The sequence below is a fragment of the Psammomys obesus genome, unplaced genomic scaffold (assembly GCF_907164565.1).
Source record: "Psammomys obesus unplaced genomic scaffold, mPsaObe1.curated_primary_1811, whole genome shotgun sequence".
NCBI lineage: Eukaryota > Metazoa > Chordata > Mammalia > Rodentia > Muridae > Psammomys > Psammomys obesus.
Window position 1 is genome coordinate 15,533,022 of NW_026596085.1, and position 17,784 is coordinate 15,550,805.

Consider the following 17,784-nt stretch of genomic DNA (forward strand, 5'->3'; position numbering starts at 1 on the left):
AATAGAGATATAGCCCTGGCGTGTCTCAAATCACACCCATTTAACAGTGAATTAAGTTCTGTGAGCCCTGGGAGAGAGAGAGAGAGAAAAAAAAAATATTTTTGTTGTTCACACTTCCCTGGAAAACAAGACCAATCATGGTCTCTTAAAAGCCAGTTTCCTAATCTGCTTATTCCTGCCTGGCGGCCTCTCAGGAATGGGCGGAGGGAAGGCTGGAGGAGGGACATGGCTGACCTGGCTGAGAGCCCTGCCCTCTCAGCAGTGTGGGGCTGGTGAAGTTGGACTCCCGTGCCAGGTCCCGAAGCTCCGGATGCCCGAGGGGTTCCTGATAAATTGCCATTTTCTTGGACATCAGCACTCACTGAAGGCAGGTTCCTTCCAGCATCTCGTCCAGCACGCTTGCTCCCAGGCGTGCTTCAGCAGTGACGGGGACTGCTTCGCGGAGGCTTGTGGGCAACCTGCAGCTGGAACCCAGCTGAGAACAAGCGTAGTTAGTGTTCATTCACTCCCAGCTCCCGGAGCACCCTGCATGCTGCTGCTCGCTCTGAGCCAGGCTCCGGGCGGCGGAGAGAAGTTGACCCCTTTGCCCTGCTGTGCTGCACAGACCGGAGGAGGAACAGAGGTACCTGAGGAGGGCCAGGAGGGCTGTTGGAAAAGGGAGCTTCAGCTGGCATCTTGAAGGGTGTGCAGGCGTAATGCCCAGCAGAGGAGGCAAGGGACGCTTCCAGAAGGAATGATGTATGTCCCACAGAGACCTGGCCCCAAAGTGACATCTCCAGGTTTGAATACATTTCCTTTGTTACATTGTAGCCTGACATGTGTCTTTTTCCTAGACCTTTGTGCCCATTGTCACCCATCACACAGATCTTTGATTCTCTAAAGAGAGCTCAGCCCCCGGGAGCAGGCAGGAAGGTGGCCAGATCCGACATAACCTGGATGGAGTGGGCTCTGTGTGGGTTGGGGGCAGCAGAGAGGCTGTTGCTGTTACCGAAAGTCAATACTGAACTAAAGAGCTTCAGACGCTGCTGGCTCTAGAGCCTTCCCTCCTCAGCTGTGGCAGGGCCTGGGCTTCAGGACATGGGGCTTGGGTCTGCCTAAGCCCACTGCATGCTCTGAGCCCCATTTTCTGCACATCTGGAAACAGGCAGATGGAGCCTTTGTAAGTCTGTGGACAGGTTAGCATCAGGGCCCACCCCATCAGCACGGCAGGAAGCCCACAGCCCCATCATCTTGTTTGTGCTGCTGTGATGTTTAGATGGCTCAGGCTTCCGGGAGCAGGTCCGGAATGTGACATCGCTGGGTGTAACTGCCTGGAATCGGAGCCCTTTTGGGACTGAGCCCAGCTGCTGTGCTGGGGCCTGTCACCAAGGCAACGAGCCCTGGGAGTCACAGAAGCTATACTGGGCTCCATGCTGGACAAATCTGTCTTCTGCATGCTATCCATTGGGGGACCTTGGGTAAGTTAATGGTCCTACAGCCTCAGTTTCCTCACCTGAGAAATGGGTGACTGTTTAGGATGCATTTGTTGCTGCCTTCAGGGCCCAGCCAGCTCTCTCAGAAGCACCACTCTGTGATATAAACTGTTAGTCTGTAGCCTTTGCTGCCTCAACATTCCCGGGAGACCCGGAAAAAGCAAATGCATGGTGCCCCTGCACCAGGGGTATCCATAATGGAAGTTGTCACTGGGAAGATGCTGAAGCCCAATGTCATGTCCCAGTACCATAGCAACTGCTGAGCATGGGGTAAAGAGGCAGTGATGGCCTCAGCAGTCAGGGGCCTTATGCTTCCTTCTGAGCTCCAGTGGCTTCAAAGCTTGGTGGACCTGAATGAACACAATGACAGCTGTGGAGAGGATGAAGGCAGGGGCTGTGGTATTCTGGGCACGCCACCAGTCCCACCGTTGGCACCTCTGTCCTACCCCAATTCTGACTCCTCTCTGATCCCCAGGTTCCTTCCTCTCAGGGTTCTTGTAGGATTTAGGTGAGCCTTGTATAAGGTCAATGCTCAGCGCACACTGTCACGGCATGACATATATACTTTTCACTTCTGCTTAGGCCTAGCATGTTAGACAGGCTTGCTCTGTTGGAAGGGAGAGAGGGATGGCCAAGTGAATGGGATGGATGGATGGATGGATGGATGGATGGATGGATGGATGGATGAATCATGGCAGGGGAAGCACCACAGCTTCATGACAGGGCAGCCTAGGAAAACTTCAAAAGTCTAGCTCAGAAGTGGCACTCTCCTGTCTCTCTTCCCACCACTAATTTGTTGACTGGATTGGTGGCCCAACATGAGGCACAGGTTCTTTGGTGTCTCAGAGTTTGGTCCTGTAGCTGGGCAGAGCCACATTCAGCTTGAATTTCCTTCCTCCCCACCACCTTGGAGCGTCCTGACTGTTTTCTTCCCATCATGCAACGGACCACCTTGTGCTGTCACTGCTCAGAGTCCTGGGAGCAGAGACACCATGTTCGAAGGGCACCTGCCGCCTGTAAGGGAACAAAATCAGAGGAGGAGCCTGGGCTCAGAGCTGCAGTGATGAGAGCATACGAGGCTTAGGAGCATCATGGCACAGCAGTGAGTGCCACACAGTCCCCGATGCCAGTTCTTCTCAAGAGCCCACGGCACAGAGCAGAGAAGAGATGGCAGAAGTCAGGGATGCTGAAAAGCAGCCACAGGGAACTGGGCAACCTAGCCAGGTCTCCAGGAGACCCTCCCTTCCTCCTGACCACAGCTCTATCCTGCCACAGCACCCTCTTTCAGGTTCATGGTAGGTCCTAGCAGAGGTCTTTCTAAAGCAGGACTCACCAGAGCCTAGCCAGTTTCCCTCTCCCACTGTGGGAGAAGAATTCTTGGTTGGCAGGGAAAGGAAGGGAGAATGGTGTCCGACATGCACCCACCCCTCAGTGTGGTGGCTTCACTTGCTGACCTTTTCCCTCTCTGCTTCAGTTTCCCTCTTTGTGAAGTGGGTCCACGTCGGTTTGCTGAGGGCGCAGGGTCCATTCCTTACCTCCTGTTACCTAAATGTCTAGGACAGCAAGAGAGGGCAGCTATCCCAGGGAAGGGATGGGCCTGCAGAAGAGGCTCAGAACCCTGCTCTGTGTGGTTCTGGCTTTGTCTAGGGTGTAAGACAGACAAGGAAGTACTGTAACACAAAAGCCTGGTTTCTATGCTACAAGCCTTCGAGGAAACAGGACTGGGCAGCTCAGTTGTCCTGTGTGCCATAAGTTCTGATCTGACTGACCTCTAGGATTTGCCCAACAGGATCGGAGCCTCTGGTGGGGCCGGGACAGTCACCTTCTCTTCTCTGGGGTGTGACTGCTTTATGAGGAGATTCACAGATATTTGGGCACACTGATATGGAGCAACTCTGTCTGGCAAGGGGTGGGAGCCTCAAAGAGGCCTGCCTGGAGGAGGTTGCAACCCAGGTGCTGAAGAGGCTAGAAAGGCAAAAGGAGCAGCAGTTAGAGTCCTGAGGAATGACTTTGACACACTGTCCACATCGTAGCCTGGCTACCCCACAGCACCCATGTAAAACTGAATAGAGGCAGGGGCCATAGGATTCCTACCCCCGCCCATGAAGGTACAGCATGGAGTTCTAGTTTTACCCTGTAGACTTAGAATGACACGAATGTCACCACCGCCTACTGCTGTGCCCGAAACAGACATTACTAATCAACCCATCATAGCAGAACAGGTAACCCAGTCCTCTATGCAATATGGTCCTGTTAGTCCCTAAAAGAGGGTGCATAGCTACCCTGCCTGCTGTGGGTATTGGGACCACAGAGCTGACAGAGTCCTTTGTGTCTATGCTCAGCTCCACACCTACAGTGCTCTTCTGGACAAGGGTGTTGGAGGGTGTGGCTCCATGGCCCCAAGCTGCCTGGAGGGTCCTGCCCTTCCTAGGGAAGCAGAATATATACCACCAGGAACATCATATCATTATGGATCCCTAGGCAGGGGTTCCCCTGTGGGGTACAGACCCTTCCCTTCTGGAGCCAGTCCCTCACCTGTCCCCTGCAGGTCCCAGGTCCCAGGATGAGCCCAGGACCAGCCTTGGTAGTCCATCTAAGCCCTGGCTAAAAGTGGAGAGGGAGAGAATGTCACCAGGAGAGAGACCAGCCAAAGGCGCTCGACTTCTCTCCTGAAATCCAAACAATCGGACAATCTGTTCGGGATCGATTTAGAAGCAGCAGAGTGAAAAAAAAAAATCAGCAAATACAGTGTGAAAGCTATTTTCTCTCCCTCCGGCGCGGCTGGGAAGCGGCTGGGCTGGAGTTTATTTGTGACCTGGCCAAGGCTAGTCAGACCTTCCCCTCCCCATAACCTGCTCATGCCCCCCCCCCCCCCCCCCCCCCGCCCCCCCCCCTACACCCACTTCCAGCTGAACACCTAGGGGGTTCTCTGCGGCGTTACCCTCCTTCAGCCTTGGGAGCCAACACTGGCAGGGGCCCCAGAGGACAGCCCCAAGGCACCTGGAGGGGTAGCTCCCAGAAAAAGCAGATCCCCTGCCGCTCCACTGGGCTGAGGCCCTGTACTCCAGGGACTCAGGATGGCACATGCCCCCAAGAGTAATCCAGCATGTTTCCCTAGGCCCTGGGATTGGGGTGGGGGCTATGTAGTAATTGTTTAGTAAAGGGCTCTAATCTGAATGGTGAGTGGAAGGGCAAGGGTAGGGAAGGAGAAACAAAACAAAACAAAACAAACAAACAAAAAAAAAACAAAAACAAAAATGAGCCTTTGATTCAAGTGCCCCACTCCTGGTCATGCTATTCCTGGTGGAGGTGGCCCAGCCAGCCTCCATTGCCTGAGGTCCAGGAGGTAGGCCTGGAAGGTTGAGACCCTGCATTTCTGTGACCACCTTCTTGGCCAGGCCCATGGGGCATCATACTCCTCATTGTCCCACAGCCGGACTCTGAGCCACGAGCTAATTATTTTAAAGTGACAGACTGAATACGGAGCCAGAGCAGGCCAGAAAGCTGACATTTTCCCTGCGGCCTTTCCCACCAAGGGGTCTCAAGGGCTGTTAGGGATGTGTCTGTAGGTGACTATAGGCACCTCTGGGCAGTGGGAACGCCAGTGGCTCAAATGCTCCTGCTCTTTCTTTGGTCACAGGGATGGGAGGGGACTCCTGGTTGGTTCAGGGACTGGCAGCTCTCTCCCCTAAACTCCGTTTTTTCGCTGAACTCCAAGGCCGAGAGCCAAAGCTCAGAAAGATTCTGGACGGTGGAGATCAGACAAGCTTAGGGCTAAGTCCCAGGAGCTCCGCTGCTGGCACAGCATCTCTCTGGGCTTAGTTTTCTCTTCTGAGAACTGAGAGCAGGCCCCCTCTTTTGAATATTTCAGGCGTCAAGGAGCTGGGCGCAGAGTAGGTGCTCAGGACAGTCTTGCCCTCCTGGTTCCACTGCGTGGAAGCAGTTAAACCCTCTGTTTAGACTCTGACTCTATGGATTCTAGTCCCTGGGACGAGGGCTGGGGGATGCGGTGATGGGGGAAGGAGGTCCCCCAGATGACAAAAGGATTAACGTCAGAGCACAGGGAACTCTTCAGCCCCAAGTATCTGAGTTCCCACCCTGAGCCACTCGGGAATCATGAGGATGGGTCTGGATTGGCTGGAGGCAGTATAGAGATAGCCCCATACCAGGAAGTCTGAAACTCCAGTTCTCATCTGCCACAGGGTGTGTGACACCCCCCCCCCCAAAAGAGGCGATGTCTCGGATCAGGCCTGTGTCCTCCTCTGAAGCTCACAAGTGGCCCTATCCGCTCCTAGCCGTCCTTGAGCACACACAGAGAAATGGCAGAGAGAGGGACAGCTCCAAGGTCAAAATTCACCCTCAAGCCTCCCAGGCCAGGCCAGAGTCGACACCCCACATTAAGGGTTAAGTCACAGGGCCCTTGCTCCCAGACTCCCAGAGGGCTTCACTCTGTCCTCAGTGGCTGTAGCTGTGACTACCCTCTTCAGACATGCTCCCAGTTCCAGATCCTCTCCTGCTACAATTCTCCTTGAGTTTTTTTGCAGACCAAGCTCCTTTACAAAAGCCTCTGGTGTTACCTCCCTGGTGGAAGGAAGTTCTGAGCCTGCAGTCCCCCAAAGCGGTGCTAATTAGACCTCCAAGACGCTTGTTTACCCAGACATCAACGACGCCACAAGATACGGCAATTTCCTCTCCATAACCAGACACCTTCCAGTTGAAAAACGACGGGTCTCCCAGGGTGGGCCAGGGGACCACATTACCCTTTGTGCATGATGGGGCCCTGACCCCCAGATCCCCATCCAGGTGAGGCCCCCAAGGTGAGCTTCTGTCCTAGTTTGCTTTCTATGGCTCTGATAAAACACTGAGCTAAAACCAACACTTTTTTTTTTCTTTTTTGGCTCACACAGTCAGGGTCACACTTCACCACTGAGGGAGCATGAGGCAGGAGCCTGGAAACAGGAAGAGAAGCAGAGGCCATGGAGGGGTTCTGCTTTTGGGGGTTTCCTCCTCATGGCTTGTTCATCCTGCTTTCTTATAGAACCCAGGACCACCTGCTTAGAGGAGGCACCCTAAGTGAGTGTGAGTTGGGCCCTCCCACACCAAACGCCCCATTCAAGAAAATTTACCACAGACATCCTCACTGATGGGAGCCTGTTCTCGCTGACATTTCCAGATAACTCAGCTTGTGTCAAGTTAATGAAAATCTAACAGGCACAGCCTCTAAGTGAAGTTTCCCTACAGTGAGCTCCCCCTTCCCCAGTGTGTTCCCCAAGGTGAGCTCTCCCTAAGGTGCACACCCCCAAGGCTGGCTGAGTTTTTGGATGGTCCTTCCATCATCCCCTCTTGGCATCTTGGGCGGTGGCGGGAGGAGCAGATGATGCGCTGTTCTTGTTCCAGTATGATTAGCTCTCTAGTCTTCATTAGTGTGGGGGGTGGCGGTTGAGGTGAACAATGAAGGAGAAGGTAGTAGCTGGTGCTCTCTCTGCTGTGAGGGAGCAGAGGAGGGAACCCCTAGGTCAGGAGTGCTGGAGTCTCACCTTGGAGGAGGCACAGGCAGGAGAGGAAAGTCATTGGGAGCCCAGGTATCTCCTCCCACTTCTAGGTCATCAGAGGTTTGGTCTGGTCCTGAGGGGCGTTCTTAACTAAACCAGTGACCCCAGCCATGCCTGGGTCAGGAGGCATGAGGGCCCCACATGGTACACTCAGACAGGACATTTGTGTCTTAGTTGGTGTCTGTTTGGGGGGCATAGGTGGGGTCGTCCTTTACCTCCTCTACAGCCCTCCCACCCCTCCGCCCAGGAACTCATCCTAGGGTGAAGGCAAGTCAGGGAGGTGGCCATCCATGATAAAGGAGTTTGGGGTTTGGGCTGCTAAGGAATTCTTTTGGGGATCTTGACACATTTACAGCACTAGGGGCCACAGGATTGCAAGCCAGCAGGGAGAGACTGTTGCCTGCTCAGGTCTGGGAGAGTAAGAGCTTATATGTGTGCCCCAAGGGGGTCAAGATCCACTCCCTGCAGCCTTTGGAAGTGCCTGGTCCTGTCTGTGTCCAGCCACGCCTCTGAGAATCCATCTTGGAGGTCACAGGTCATTCGTGGGCCACTGTCATAGTTGAGAGGAACATCCAAGTCTTGCCTGTTTCATGGTGGCAACTTCTGTGCCAATCTTAGGGCGTGTGAGTGGGGCCCATTAATCCCAGCCTTGGACCAGGTTGAGAGCGGATATGTGAGTGGCCGCAGTCCTCCAGGACAGCTGAGAGACTGACTGTGCCTGTCAGGGAGCGGGGCTGTCTCTGTGGAGGTCCTATTTGCATGAATTTGAAGTTGATTGGCCCGGAGGCAACTTCACTTTATCACAGATGACAAAACCTCTGGTTGGAACAGCGGCCACTGTCAATTAGCTGCCTTGGTGACTTGGTTTGTTATGGTTGGCACCGTTGTGCCTCTCCACACTCCCTCCTTCTCCCCCTATTCAGTGTGGTTCCCCCATGGGTTCCAGCCCAGGGCAGCTCAACCCTGCAGACTCTGCGAGCTGTGACACCGAGAGCTGTTAGCATGTAGCCAGGTTCCCAGGAAGAATGGGGCAACCCAGGGCAGGTACTTCCAACCAGCTCCCAGGAGTGCAGGGCCTGCTGGGCTAGGGGTGGCCTGAGGGCTTGAAAACTCGGGCTGATGGTTTATGCTAATAAAGCTTTATTGAACACAGCATCTGACTTCCACTAGCTCTGTCTACAGCCACTTCCTGACTACAGGACTGACAGAGACATAGTGACCATCCCCTACGGGAAATGTTGCCGGCTTCTGGTTAGACCATTGGTGTTAGAACTGGAGTAGATCTAGGAACAGCAGTGTTGCCTTCCTAACCACTCCCCACCTCCACTGTCTGCAACAGCCACACCCCAGGCACTGTGATCAGCCACATCCTAGGACTTCCCACACTGCAACAAAATACCTGAGGCAATCAGCTTAAAACAAGGAAAGGTTGTTTCGACTCATCGTTTTGGACCATCGGTCCATGGTCAGTTGGCCCTGTTGCTTTGGGCTCCTGGTAAGGCGGAGCATCGTGGTAGGAATGTGTAGTAGAGGAAACTGCTTTACCTCCTGGCTGGGAACAAGAGACAGTAAGAGGAAAAAGAGGCGCTGGGGTCCCAGCACCCCTTTCACGCATGCTCCAAGTGGCTGAAAGACCTCTCACTAGGTCCTGCCTCTTAACTGACTACCACCTTCCAACAGGACCAAGCAAGAGTTAAAACCCTCAGTGCACAAACACTTAACAATGGCCCATTAGACAGATGGAAACACAGAGGCTGGGAGAGGCTCCTCATCTGCCCGAGGTCCCAAGCTGGTAAGCTGTTCTCTTTGGCATCCTTGGCAAACTTCCCTTGCCCCCAGGGCACCACCTAGCCAGCTGGTCAGCCACTCCTGTCTCTTGCCAGTCTGGATCCAAACAAAAGCCTCTGCTAGGAATAGTGTCCCCTTCAGGCAGGTCTAAGAGTGACCTATGTGGTTCCCCTTGGGCTGTGGGCAAGGCATGTGATCCCCGGGAGAGCCTATGGGGGCTATTCTTTTGTCTCCCCCTCAGCAATCCACAGAACCAGATTTCTGCTTCCTGCATCTGTCCCCTTTGGGCTGTGAAATCTTGGAGGGCCAAGAGGGAGACCAGAACATAGGCCTTTCCTTTCCTCAGCACTGAGAGGGACTATTTACAGAGGAAGGAGAGAATACCCCAAAAGGCCAGGTGTTTCTTGGCCATTCAGTGGGGCCACATAAGAGGTGACCTGGGCCCTGAGAGTGGGATCCCCCACATTAGACCAAAGCACCGAGATATGAGGACATCTTTTACTGTTGGTCCCAGTTGACAGGTGAGGAAACTGAGGCATGGAGTCTCTGACCAAAAAGTCTCCCAAAGGACAGGGTTCTGGGGCTCACTTGAAGGAAGCTGGGGATCATTGGGGTACAATTCCCTTCTGGGATCAGAGCATCTGTGTCCAGGGCCCCAGGTGGCACAACCTCAGTGGGGTTCCAGTGTTCCCTGTTAAGTGCATGTGTGTATGTGTGTGTGTGTATAGGCCAGAGTTCAACATTGGAATTCTCCTCAATTGCTTTTCCATCTTATGTTTTGAGACGGCGTCACTCACTGACTCACCTGATGCAGCTGTGCTGCCCATTGAGCTCCAGGGTCCACCCATCTGTGCCTCCTGAGCACCGGGATGATAGATACCCTATACTGTACTTGGTTTTCATGCAGGGCTTTTCTGTATTGCTCTGTATTGTATTTGAGGGGCCTAGACCACAGAATCGGATCTGTTGCTGCCCCTGGCTTCAGGCTCTTCCCCATCTAAATCTGTGCGGTACCCTGGATAGTTGTTTATTGTTACTCTGTGGTAGAGCAAATATGTCTGTCTGTCTGTCTGTCTGTCTGTCTTTACCAGGGTCAGGTGCTGGCTGCTGTGTGCCCCCCATTGTCCCTAATTCTTCTCTGTGGGCCTTGTCCCAGCTGGCTGTCTTCTGATACATCCAGTAGATATACATTTTACAGCTCTCTTCAGCCTTGTGTCAAAGAGTATTGATCTGAATTCAGACTTGGGAATGTGAGCATGTTCCTTGGCTTGGCATGGCGAGGGTGGCCTGGGATGTTTGATGTGACCATTCTTCGCTTTGACAGCTGAGGGGGCTCCCACACTTGGCCGTCTCGAGGCACATTTCATCTTGGGCCACTTTCACAGTGCCACTATGAGACCACTCTAGAACTTGGTGCCCCTGAGACAGCGGGACCTCTGCTCAGCCAAGAAGGGGTGTTAGCCATACTCCTTAGACATGAGGTCTGGGTGGTTAGAGGGGGCAGACCCAGGATGTGACGCAGAGAACCTGACAGGCCCCCTCTTGGAGCTCTTTGCTAGCATGCAACTGACTTCTTCGTGGCTCTGCTTCTGTCAATGGGGGAGGAGAAGACCTTAATGTGGTGTCAGCTTTGTTCCCCCATGGCCCTCAGGAGACAGTGACCAAAGCAGCCGAGTGACCCAAGTAACACCCAGGCCAGCACAGCTAAGAAGCAGCAGAGCTGAGACTCGAACCTGCATTCAGACTCCAAGCTTAGAGCCCTTCCTGCTCCCTGTCAGAGTCTCAGCGTTGTCACAAGCTAACTGTGCCCTGGCTTGTGCACTGGGGATCAACATAGCACCCTAACCTTAAGGATGATGTGACCACCCAGCCCCTGCCACAAGACTGTTATGTGACCAAGTGCCCCTTGTGGCACCCAGCTTTCTGGGCTGCCACAGTCCATCTGGATTATGGCTAGATAAGGGCACACAGACCCATGTGCGATGCCTGCCAAAAAGGATAAAAAAAAAAAAAAAAAAAAAAAAGGTTTATCTCTGGCCTGGCTCAGGAAAGTGGATTCCAGGGGCAGCGGGCGGGAGCCTGGGGAGCCGGCCTCCTTTATGGCTTGGCTCTTGATGCCACCCAGAAGCTGCAGCACAGGCTGCTGTGGGAATGCCAGCCCAGGACAGGCGGGGGGGGTGGGGGGGCTGAGCCGTGCAGATCTGGTGTGCAAGGTGTTGTAAGTTGAGGCAGCCAACAGGGTTGATGTGGAAACTGAGGTGCAAGGTTCTGGGTTCTGTCCAGCCTGAAATATCACAAACAGGAAAGGGTGGCTTTCCCTGCAGAGAGGCCCTGCACAAGCTCTTCAGATCTGCCCCATGACTTGGCTCTTCTACCCCTCGCTGTGTGATTTTGGGCTAGTGCTGACCCTCTTTGTGCCTCAGTGTCCTTATTTCAGGAATCTAGAATGGAAGGTAGCTGGGAAGAGAATGTCCGGGGGCCTGGTGTGTGCTGAGAGCTCCGGGCCTGAGGTGAGGTGGGGGTAAGCTGAATGCTCTATGAACCGGCAGGACGTGACCTCTACTCCGGGCAATGAGCTGGAGGGTGGGAGATGACGGCATCCATCATGGAATTAGTGCAGGGAGGAGCCAGGACAGTATGGAGTCAACCAACGATGATGGACTACCACCTCTCCAGGCTCCTGAGACATCTGTCCTCATTGCTGATACTGAAGCTCATTTTTTTCCCTGCACACCTCAGGGCAGTTGAGGGTGCAGGAGGGATCCACAGAGCACCACCCAAACCCCTACCTGCCTCCTCCAAGCCAAGACTCAGGGGGTGCACATGTGTGCTGAGCCCCGGCTAAAAGGCCCCCGGAAGCCCACCACAGCTGAGACATTTCACGGGGCTGTCTTGGTCTGCCCATCTGAGAACTGATTCTCACTGGGTGCTGAAAGGGACCTATGGACAGCGAGCCCAGAGTCTGTCCCACCGGGAGGATGGGAAGGGGTCGCCGGTAACATGCTCCTAGCCTCTGCATCCCGGGAGCAGCCAGACTCCTTCCGGCACACGCAGGGTGGGTGGGGTGGCGGGCTGGCGGGCTGGAAGCCTCCTTTGACTATACAAGGCCCGATGCAGCTACTAGCCTTGCTTGGGGTTTAGGGCTGATGGCTACTGAGCGTCAGGAGAGAGACCAGCGGCTGCAGAGGTATCACAGTCAGTGCGTGCAGGAGTTTCCGGACACTGCCTCATAGAACTCTGCCAACAGGGAATGTCTTGTGGAAGTTTCCAGGAGAAGGTAAAGACGGTTGGGGGTCAGTGTCAGGCACCTGGGCGTTCCTGTAGGGGAGCACAGACAGCTGGCTTGTGGCCTGTGCTGTCCGTGTCCTAGCTCTGTCACCCTTTGCTCTGTGGCTTTGGGCCGGTGCTGGCCCTCTCCCTCTGTGCTTCAATGCCCTAATGGCAAGAGCCTAGCATGGAAGGTGGCTGGGAAGAGAGAGCTGGTTGAGAGACTGGGTCCTGAAGGGTGCTGAGAGCCGCAGGCCTGAGGTGGGGGTACGTTGGGTGCTTTGTGGACCAGCAGGACACTGTGATGGGGCGAGGGGGGGAACAAATCTGACCCACGTCTTCCCACTTCTTCAACTGCCCGAAGGTTGACCACCTTTAGGCGACCTGACCCTGGTGACAGCTGGCTTTAGACACCTGTACTGTTCCACGTGGTCCCCCTCCCTACCCAGTGTCCAGTAGGCCAGCCCAGTGTTTGCTAGGCAGAGCACAGTGGGGACAGATCATATCCCCAGGGGGCAGTGACCACACCTCCCTGTGGGCCCCTCCCCTGGTACATAGTAGGTGTTCAAATGGTGCATCCTTTCCACTGTCCCTCAGCTCCCCACCCTCTCCTCCCCTGCACCCCAGCTGCAGGCAGTCTCTGTGAGCTGTGGGGTGACTCTGACGAGGTACGGCCTACCTACCCTCTGTGTGCCCAGGGCACTCAACGGGCCCTGTCAGCCTGCTACTCTAGCCTCATCTCCCTTCCCCTCTCTCCCCCAATCCCATGGCTGCGAATCCACCGTCTGCCACATGGCCTTTGCACCACTGCGCTCACCGCGGGCAGTGGGTCCTCTCACACAGACTCAGTCTCCTCTGGTTTGATTCAGGCCTGCTTACCTACCAGACCTCAGCTTCTAGGACTCGTGACCTAGACCAATCTGGGCCCTCCTCCTGCTGATCTGTGGGTCCCGGGCTAGGCTCACATGCTGTGTGAAGGAGCGAGTGATTTAATGATTGAATCTTCTCCTTAACCCTTCCCATGTCCTTCAGGATGGGTAGGCTGCCCCATCACAGAGAGGAAACAGGCTCACGGCCCTCGCTCCCCTCCCACTGAAGGCCCCTAAGACCGAGGGATGTCTTGGGAAAGACGCCAGACCACACCCACCTTTCCTCCCACTTATCACTGTAAGGGACATTCCTCAAGTCACATCTCTTTCTGAGCCTGGGGTTCCTAATGTTGGTTCCCCTCCTCTGAACAGCTGATTGCTGGGGGGGGAAGAGGGGAGGCTGGCTGTACCAAAAAGGTCAACGATCATCTCTGCTAGAACCTTCTCCACACGGCCTCCCTTCCTCGGGCCTTAGTTTCCCCTCCTGTGAAATGGGCTGGCCGTGGGGGCCTGTCTCAAACAGCACGCACAGAACCGCACATGGGTGACGACTGGGGAAGCTCTGGAAGGCAGCAGTTGGAGCAGCCCCGGTTGGGCTCAGAACTTGGACCCTCTAGAGCCTGGTTGGCTGTGAGGGAAAGGAGCCATAAATGGGGATAAAAGCTTCCCTGGAAGGGAGGGCTTAGGAAGGCCAGATGCAGTAAAGCTGCTTTCTTGCCCAGTTAGACAAAAGAGCCTTCTTCCCTCCCTCACCTGACAGGGGTTCCTGGAGAAGATGGCGTCGTGCACACTGGGGCTCTGAGCCTGGTGCTCATCCCGGGAGCCCCGGGAGCTGGGGTCTCTTGAGTCTACGTGGCCGAAGGATTCAGGCAGCTCCCAGCTGAGAGTCTCAGCAGAAGGAGCCAGCCATTAGCACCATGCCTCTGTGTGGCCTCCCTTTTCCCTCTCCAGAAGTTTCTAAAGCTTTGTCGATGTCCAGGCAGAGTGCCAGCAGCATTCCTACTCTACGGGAAAATGGATGCTTATTTAGTGCCTACTGTATGCAAAATATAGAGGTGAAGTTAAGAATCTGGGAGACTGCCAGGCGATGGGGGTGGAGGGAAGGGGTTAAGGGAAAGCTTGGCAGAGCTAGGCAGGGAGAGCTGGAGTGGCATCCAGCATGGTCTTCACGTGTTTGTTTAAGGGCACGAAGCTTCTCAGGACCTAATCATTGCCTCCGGGAGCTGCTAGTGAGCGGCCCCACCTGTAAGAGCCACTGCCAGATGTGTGCTGTCTGCTGCCCCGCCAGCTTCAGGCCTTCTGTCTAGCCTCACTCTGGCCCTCGAGGTGGGTGGCATGGGTCCCCTGCCACAAGCCAGGAAACAGACCGGTGAAGCAATTTCGTGCTGCTTCCCTCTGCTCGCCTAGTGCCAAAGCCATCTGTAATGATGCAGAGCAGAGCGGGTGTACACCCCAAGTCCAGAGTGAGTCCCTCCGTAGTTGGTGCCGGGCAGGCTTAGCTAGGCTATCCGTGCACCCCACAGCTCTGGCACATCTCTTGGCCTCTCTGAGCTCAGAATCGTGGATCTCATGAGGCGAGGTGGGATTACAGGCCTCTAATCCCAGCACTCAGGAGTCAGAGGCAGGCGGATTTCTGTGAGTTGGAGGACAGCTTGGGCTGCACAGAGAAACTGTGTTTCTGGGAGTAGAGGAGATGATCTAGGCTCAGCATGGGATGCCTACTGTGAGCCACACCCACTGTCCCACACGACAAAGACACCGGGCTGGCACCAGCACGGATAGAGCCACCGCAGCCGTCTCAGGGTATTAGGGGCTAGCCTACCCTTCCAACTGCTGACCTGGTTGCAACTGGTTAGGTCACCTCTCCTGCCTCCTCCCCCACCCATACGGCAACCACCCCAGTCTGGCTGGCCCAGTGCAGGAAGGCACCTTTGTTCCTTCTCCTGCCGGAAGCGGATCAAAGGCACACACTTTGATCTGCCTTCAAGTTCACAGTGACGTGTCCTAAGTTCCAGGTACACATTGTCCCCCCACCAAAAAAAAAAAAAAAAAAAACAACCTAACACTCATGCCGCTGACATCAGGCTGACTGCTGGGAACAGCACCGGGAACCTGAGTGGCACTTGCCACTGTGACGTGTATACACAAGGCTGTGAGTGGGCTATTGGGCATGAGGTGTGCGTGTCCATGCCTCTGGGTTGTGGGGAGGGGTGTGCGTGGGTGAATGCATATTTCTTGGATTGTGTATATGCGGAGCAGACGTGAGGGAATACACTTTTTTTTTTTTTTTTTTTTTTTTGATGCGTGTGTCTGAATGTGTGTGGACCCTTCCCCATCAGCTGGCTGTGCAGCCTCCCATTCTGGTTTCTGTGTACAGGCACAGGCGGGTCCTGCCCTCTGCTATCTGTGTACCTTCCTGTTTGTGGCTCCTGTCTGGCCGCAGAACTGCTATCCACAGGGCTGTGTATGAGACCCTGGAGGGACTGGGCCTGGCAGAATTAATTATACCAACACTAAGATCACTGCCACAAGGGACCCAAGTTTAATCACTAGCTCATCACATGACTGGCTTCATGCCTGCTCCTACCAGGCCCTTCATCCATGGTTATCGGACCTTGTCTATCAGGTTTGCTTGTCTCCCTGTGGCAGCTCATCCGGTGTTCATAATGTACCCTGGCTGCTTCAGAGGCAAGGTGACACGGACCTGTGCCACAGAGGCAGATCTGATCTGAACATCCCAAATGGTTCAGGAGGGGGTGCCTGTGCATGGGAGGCAAGAGGCCACTTGGAACCCAGAAGGCAGAGCAGCACTCCTTCCCCGAAGCTCTCAGCTTCTTCATGTGCTTCGGGGACCTGAGGTGGCCAGTTGACATGTCCTTGTGGCTCCTGTCTGCAGAGGAGCAGGCCCTTGAGCCTCTGGTCCTGGCTGCAGGGTGGGGAGGGTGACCTGGGGCTGGAAGGTAAGAACAGCAAAGGTTTAGGGGAGCACAGGCCTTGGAGGCAGAAATCTATACAGGAGGTGGTATGGGGTGGTGAGCACCAAGGCCCAAGCATGGAGAAAGGCCTTGACTTCTAAAGTGTGCGATTGCTTCCTAAAGTGTCTGATGTGCATTGTGGAATGGGGACCATGGCTGCCTGGGAACTGGGCTGGTGAGGAGTGCTGATACGGAGAGTTAAAGGCAATGACGCTGGCTTCACGCTATGGAAAGAGTCTTGGGGCAGCACGGTGTTCATGTGAGTGCAGACGGTTTCAACCTTTGTTCCAGGGCACAGAAGAGTGAAGGTGGCTCTTCCTGTCACTAGAGATGTGGTTACAAAAGGTGGCAGAGCCAGAAGGTAGCCCCAGGCAGTGACTGGCCTTGAGGATTGCTCCCACAATCCTGACCCTCTAGGCCATCCGGATACCCTGCTCATGCCCAGCAGGCTGGCATCAGGACTAATGACAGGCGGCAGGAAACCAAAGTTGCTGAGTGTCTGTCCAGGCCACTGAGGAGGCCCTCCATTATCTCCCCCCTGTTCCGCTGTCCCTTGCTCACCACGCCCTTGCCCTGCAGAGCCCTGCTGATGTAAAAACAGATCCATTCTTGGCGGTCTCATCCATGTCATCAAGGTCTGTTTCTCTTCACAGGCCCTTCTTCCTCCCCTCCCGGCCTCACCAACTTCGGTGTTTAAAAATAACGCTGTAATCTTAGAGCAGCATTCCCCAGCTGACCAGCAGAGAGGGTGGGCCATGGTGGTGTGTGCCAACCGTGACCCTGGATCCTGTCAGACCTCAGCCAGGGAAGTCCCATATCACTCTCAGGCTACTCAGGTCCTGTGGGTGGCAGGAAAGCTACCATCTTAGGCAGTTGACCAGTTTTCGAAGTGCTGGAAGATACAGGGATAAATCTCAGAAGAGCCTGTGCCACACGCTCGCTCTCATGCTGTTTTGGCATTAGGAGGTAGAATGCTCTTTGTCTCCTGTCTCCAGGCTGAGTGGTCGTGTGAGTCTGGGCTGGTCACTCCACCTCTCTGAGCCTTCGTTTCCTCTCTGCTGAAATGGTCTGTGGGTATCGGGTTAGTGTGGAAATTAGCCGAGATGATGCTGTGCTGTGTGGGGCAGAGCGTGCTCTGTGAAGACCCAGCCAGCATAAGGCAGCCACTTCTAGGGCTATCACAGTCCCTGTCCCTCTCCAGTGGACTGAAATCCAGCAGATGCCACTTTCTGCACGTCCCAGATAGGAGTATGTGACTGTGTGACGCTCCCTTCCCACAGGGGCTTTTAATCCTGGTTGGCTTCTCTGAGGCCAGCGCTGGGTAGGAAAAAAGCACCCTGTTGGACCACGGAGCTGAAAACCACTGAGACCGTCGAAGGCTGGTTCACAGTCAGACTCGGCCACAGGGTCGCTTATTGTGGGCAGGACCTGCTGGCCCACAGGCTGGAGTGTACACAGTTGGCTCTGAGGGTGGCAGGAGCATCAGTCTCAGAGGAGACTGGTGGCATGCATTCCCCAGAAGGCCTTGCAGCCCCTGGGTGCTGTTTGGCTATGGGGGGTAGAGTGAGTTTTGGGTCCATTTTGCCTCCTGTCTCAGTGGCCAGCAAAGGAAGGAAAACCCAGCAGGAGAGTAAGTGAATTAAGATCCTGGTGTCAGAAGGGGGCAGGGCCTTACGGGTCTGAGTTGAGGGGCAAGTTGAAATAAGGGCAGAAATCCTGGAGGCGACAGTTACTTATGTGACTCCAAGGGAGCAGGACCTGGACTCACCCCAGCAGGAATGACAACCTCCACAGCCTCAGCCAATATACGGGGACTTTGCTGGGAGGGGGAACTGAGACAGAGCGCTGAGGTGGATGCCTC

At 54.8% G+C, this 17,784-nt stretch overlaps 1 protein-coding gene across 3 annotated transcripts in view; it reads left to right on the top strand.

The window, feature by feature from the left end:
* Positions 1–735: 735 nt before the first annotated feature.
* Shisal1 (shisa like 1) overlaps positions 736–17,784 on the top strand; it is a 58,531-nt gene continuing 41,482 nt past the window's right edge. For 2 of the 3 annotated variants that reach the window (XM_055627119.1, XM_055627117.1), the window contains exon 1: positions 736–779. In XM_055627119.1, the coding sequence (XP_055483094.1) occupies positions 737–779 (43 nt within the window). In that variant the 5' untranslated portion in view covers position 736. The remainder of the gene's footprint in view (positions 780–17,784) is intronic. The other variant, XM_055627118.1, reaches the window with a different exon arrangement.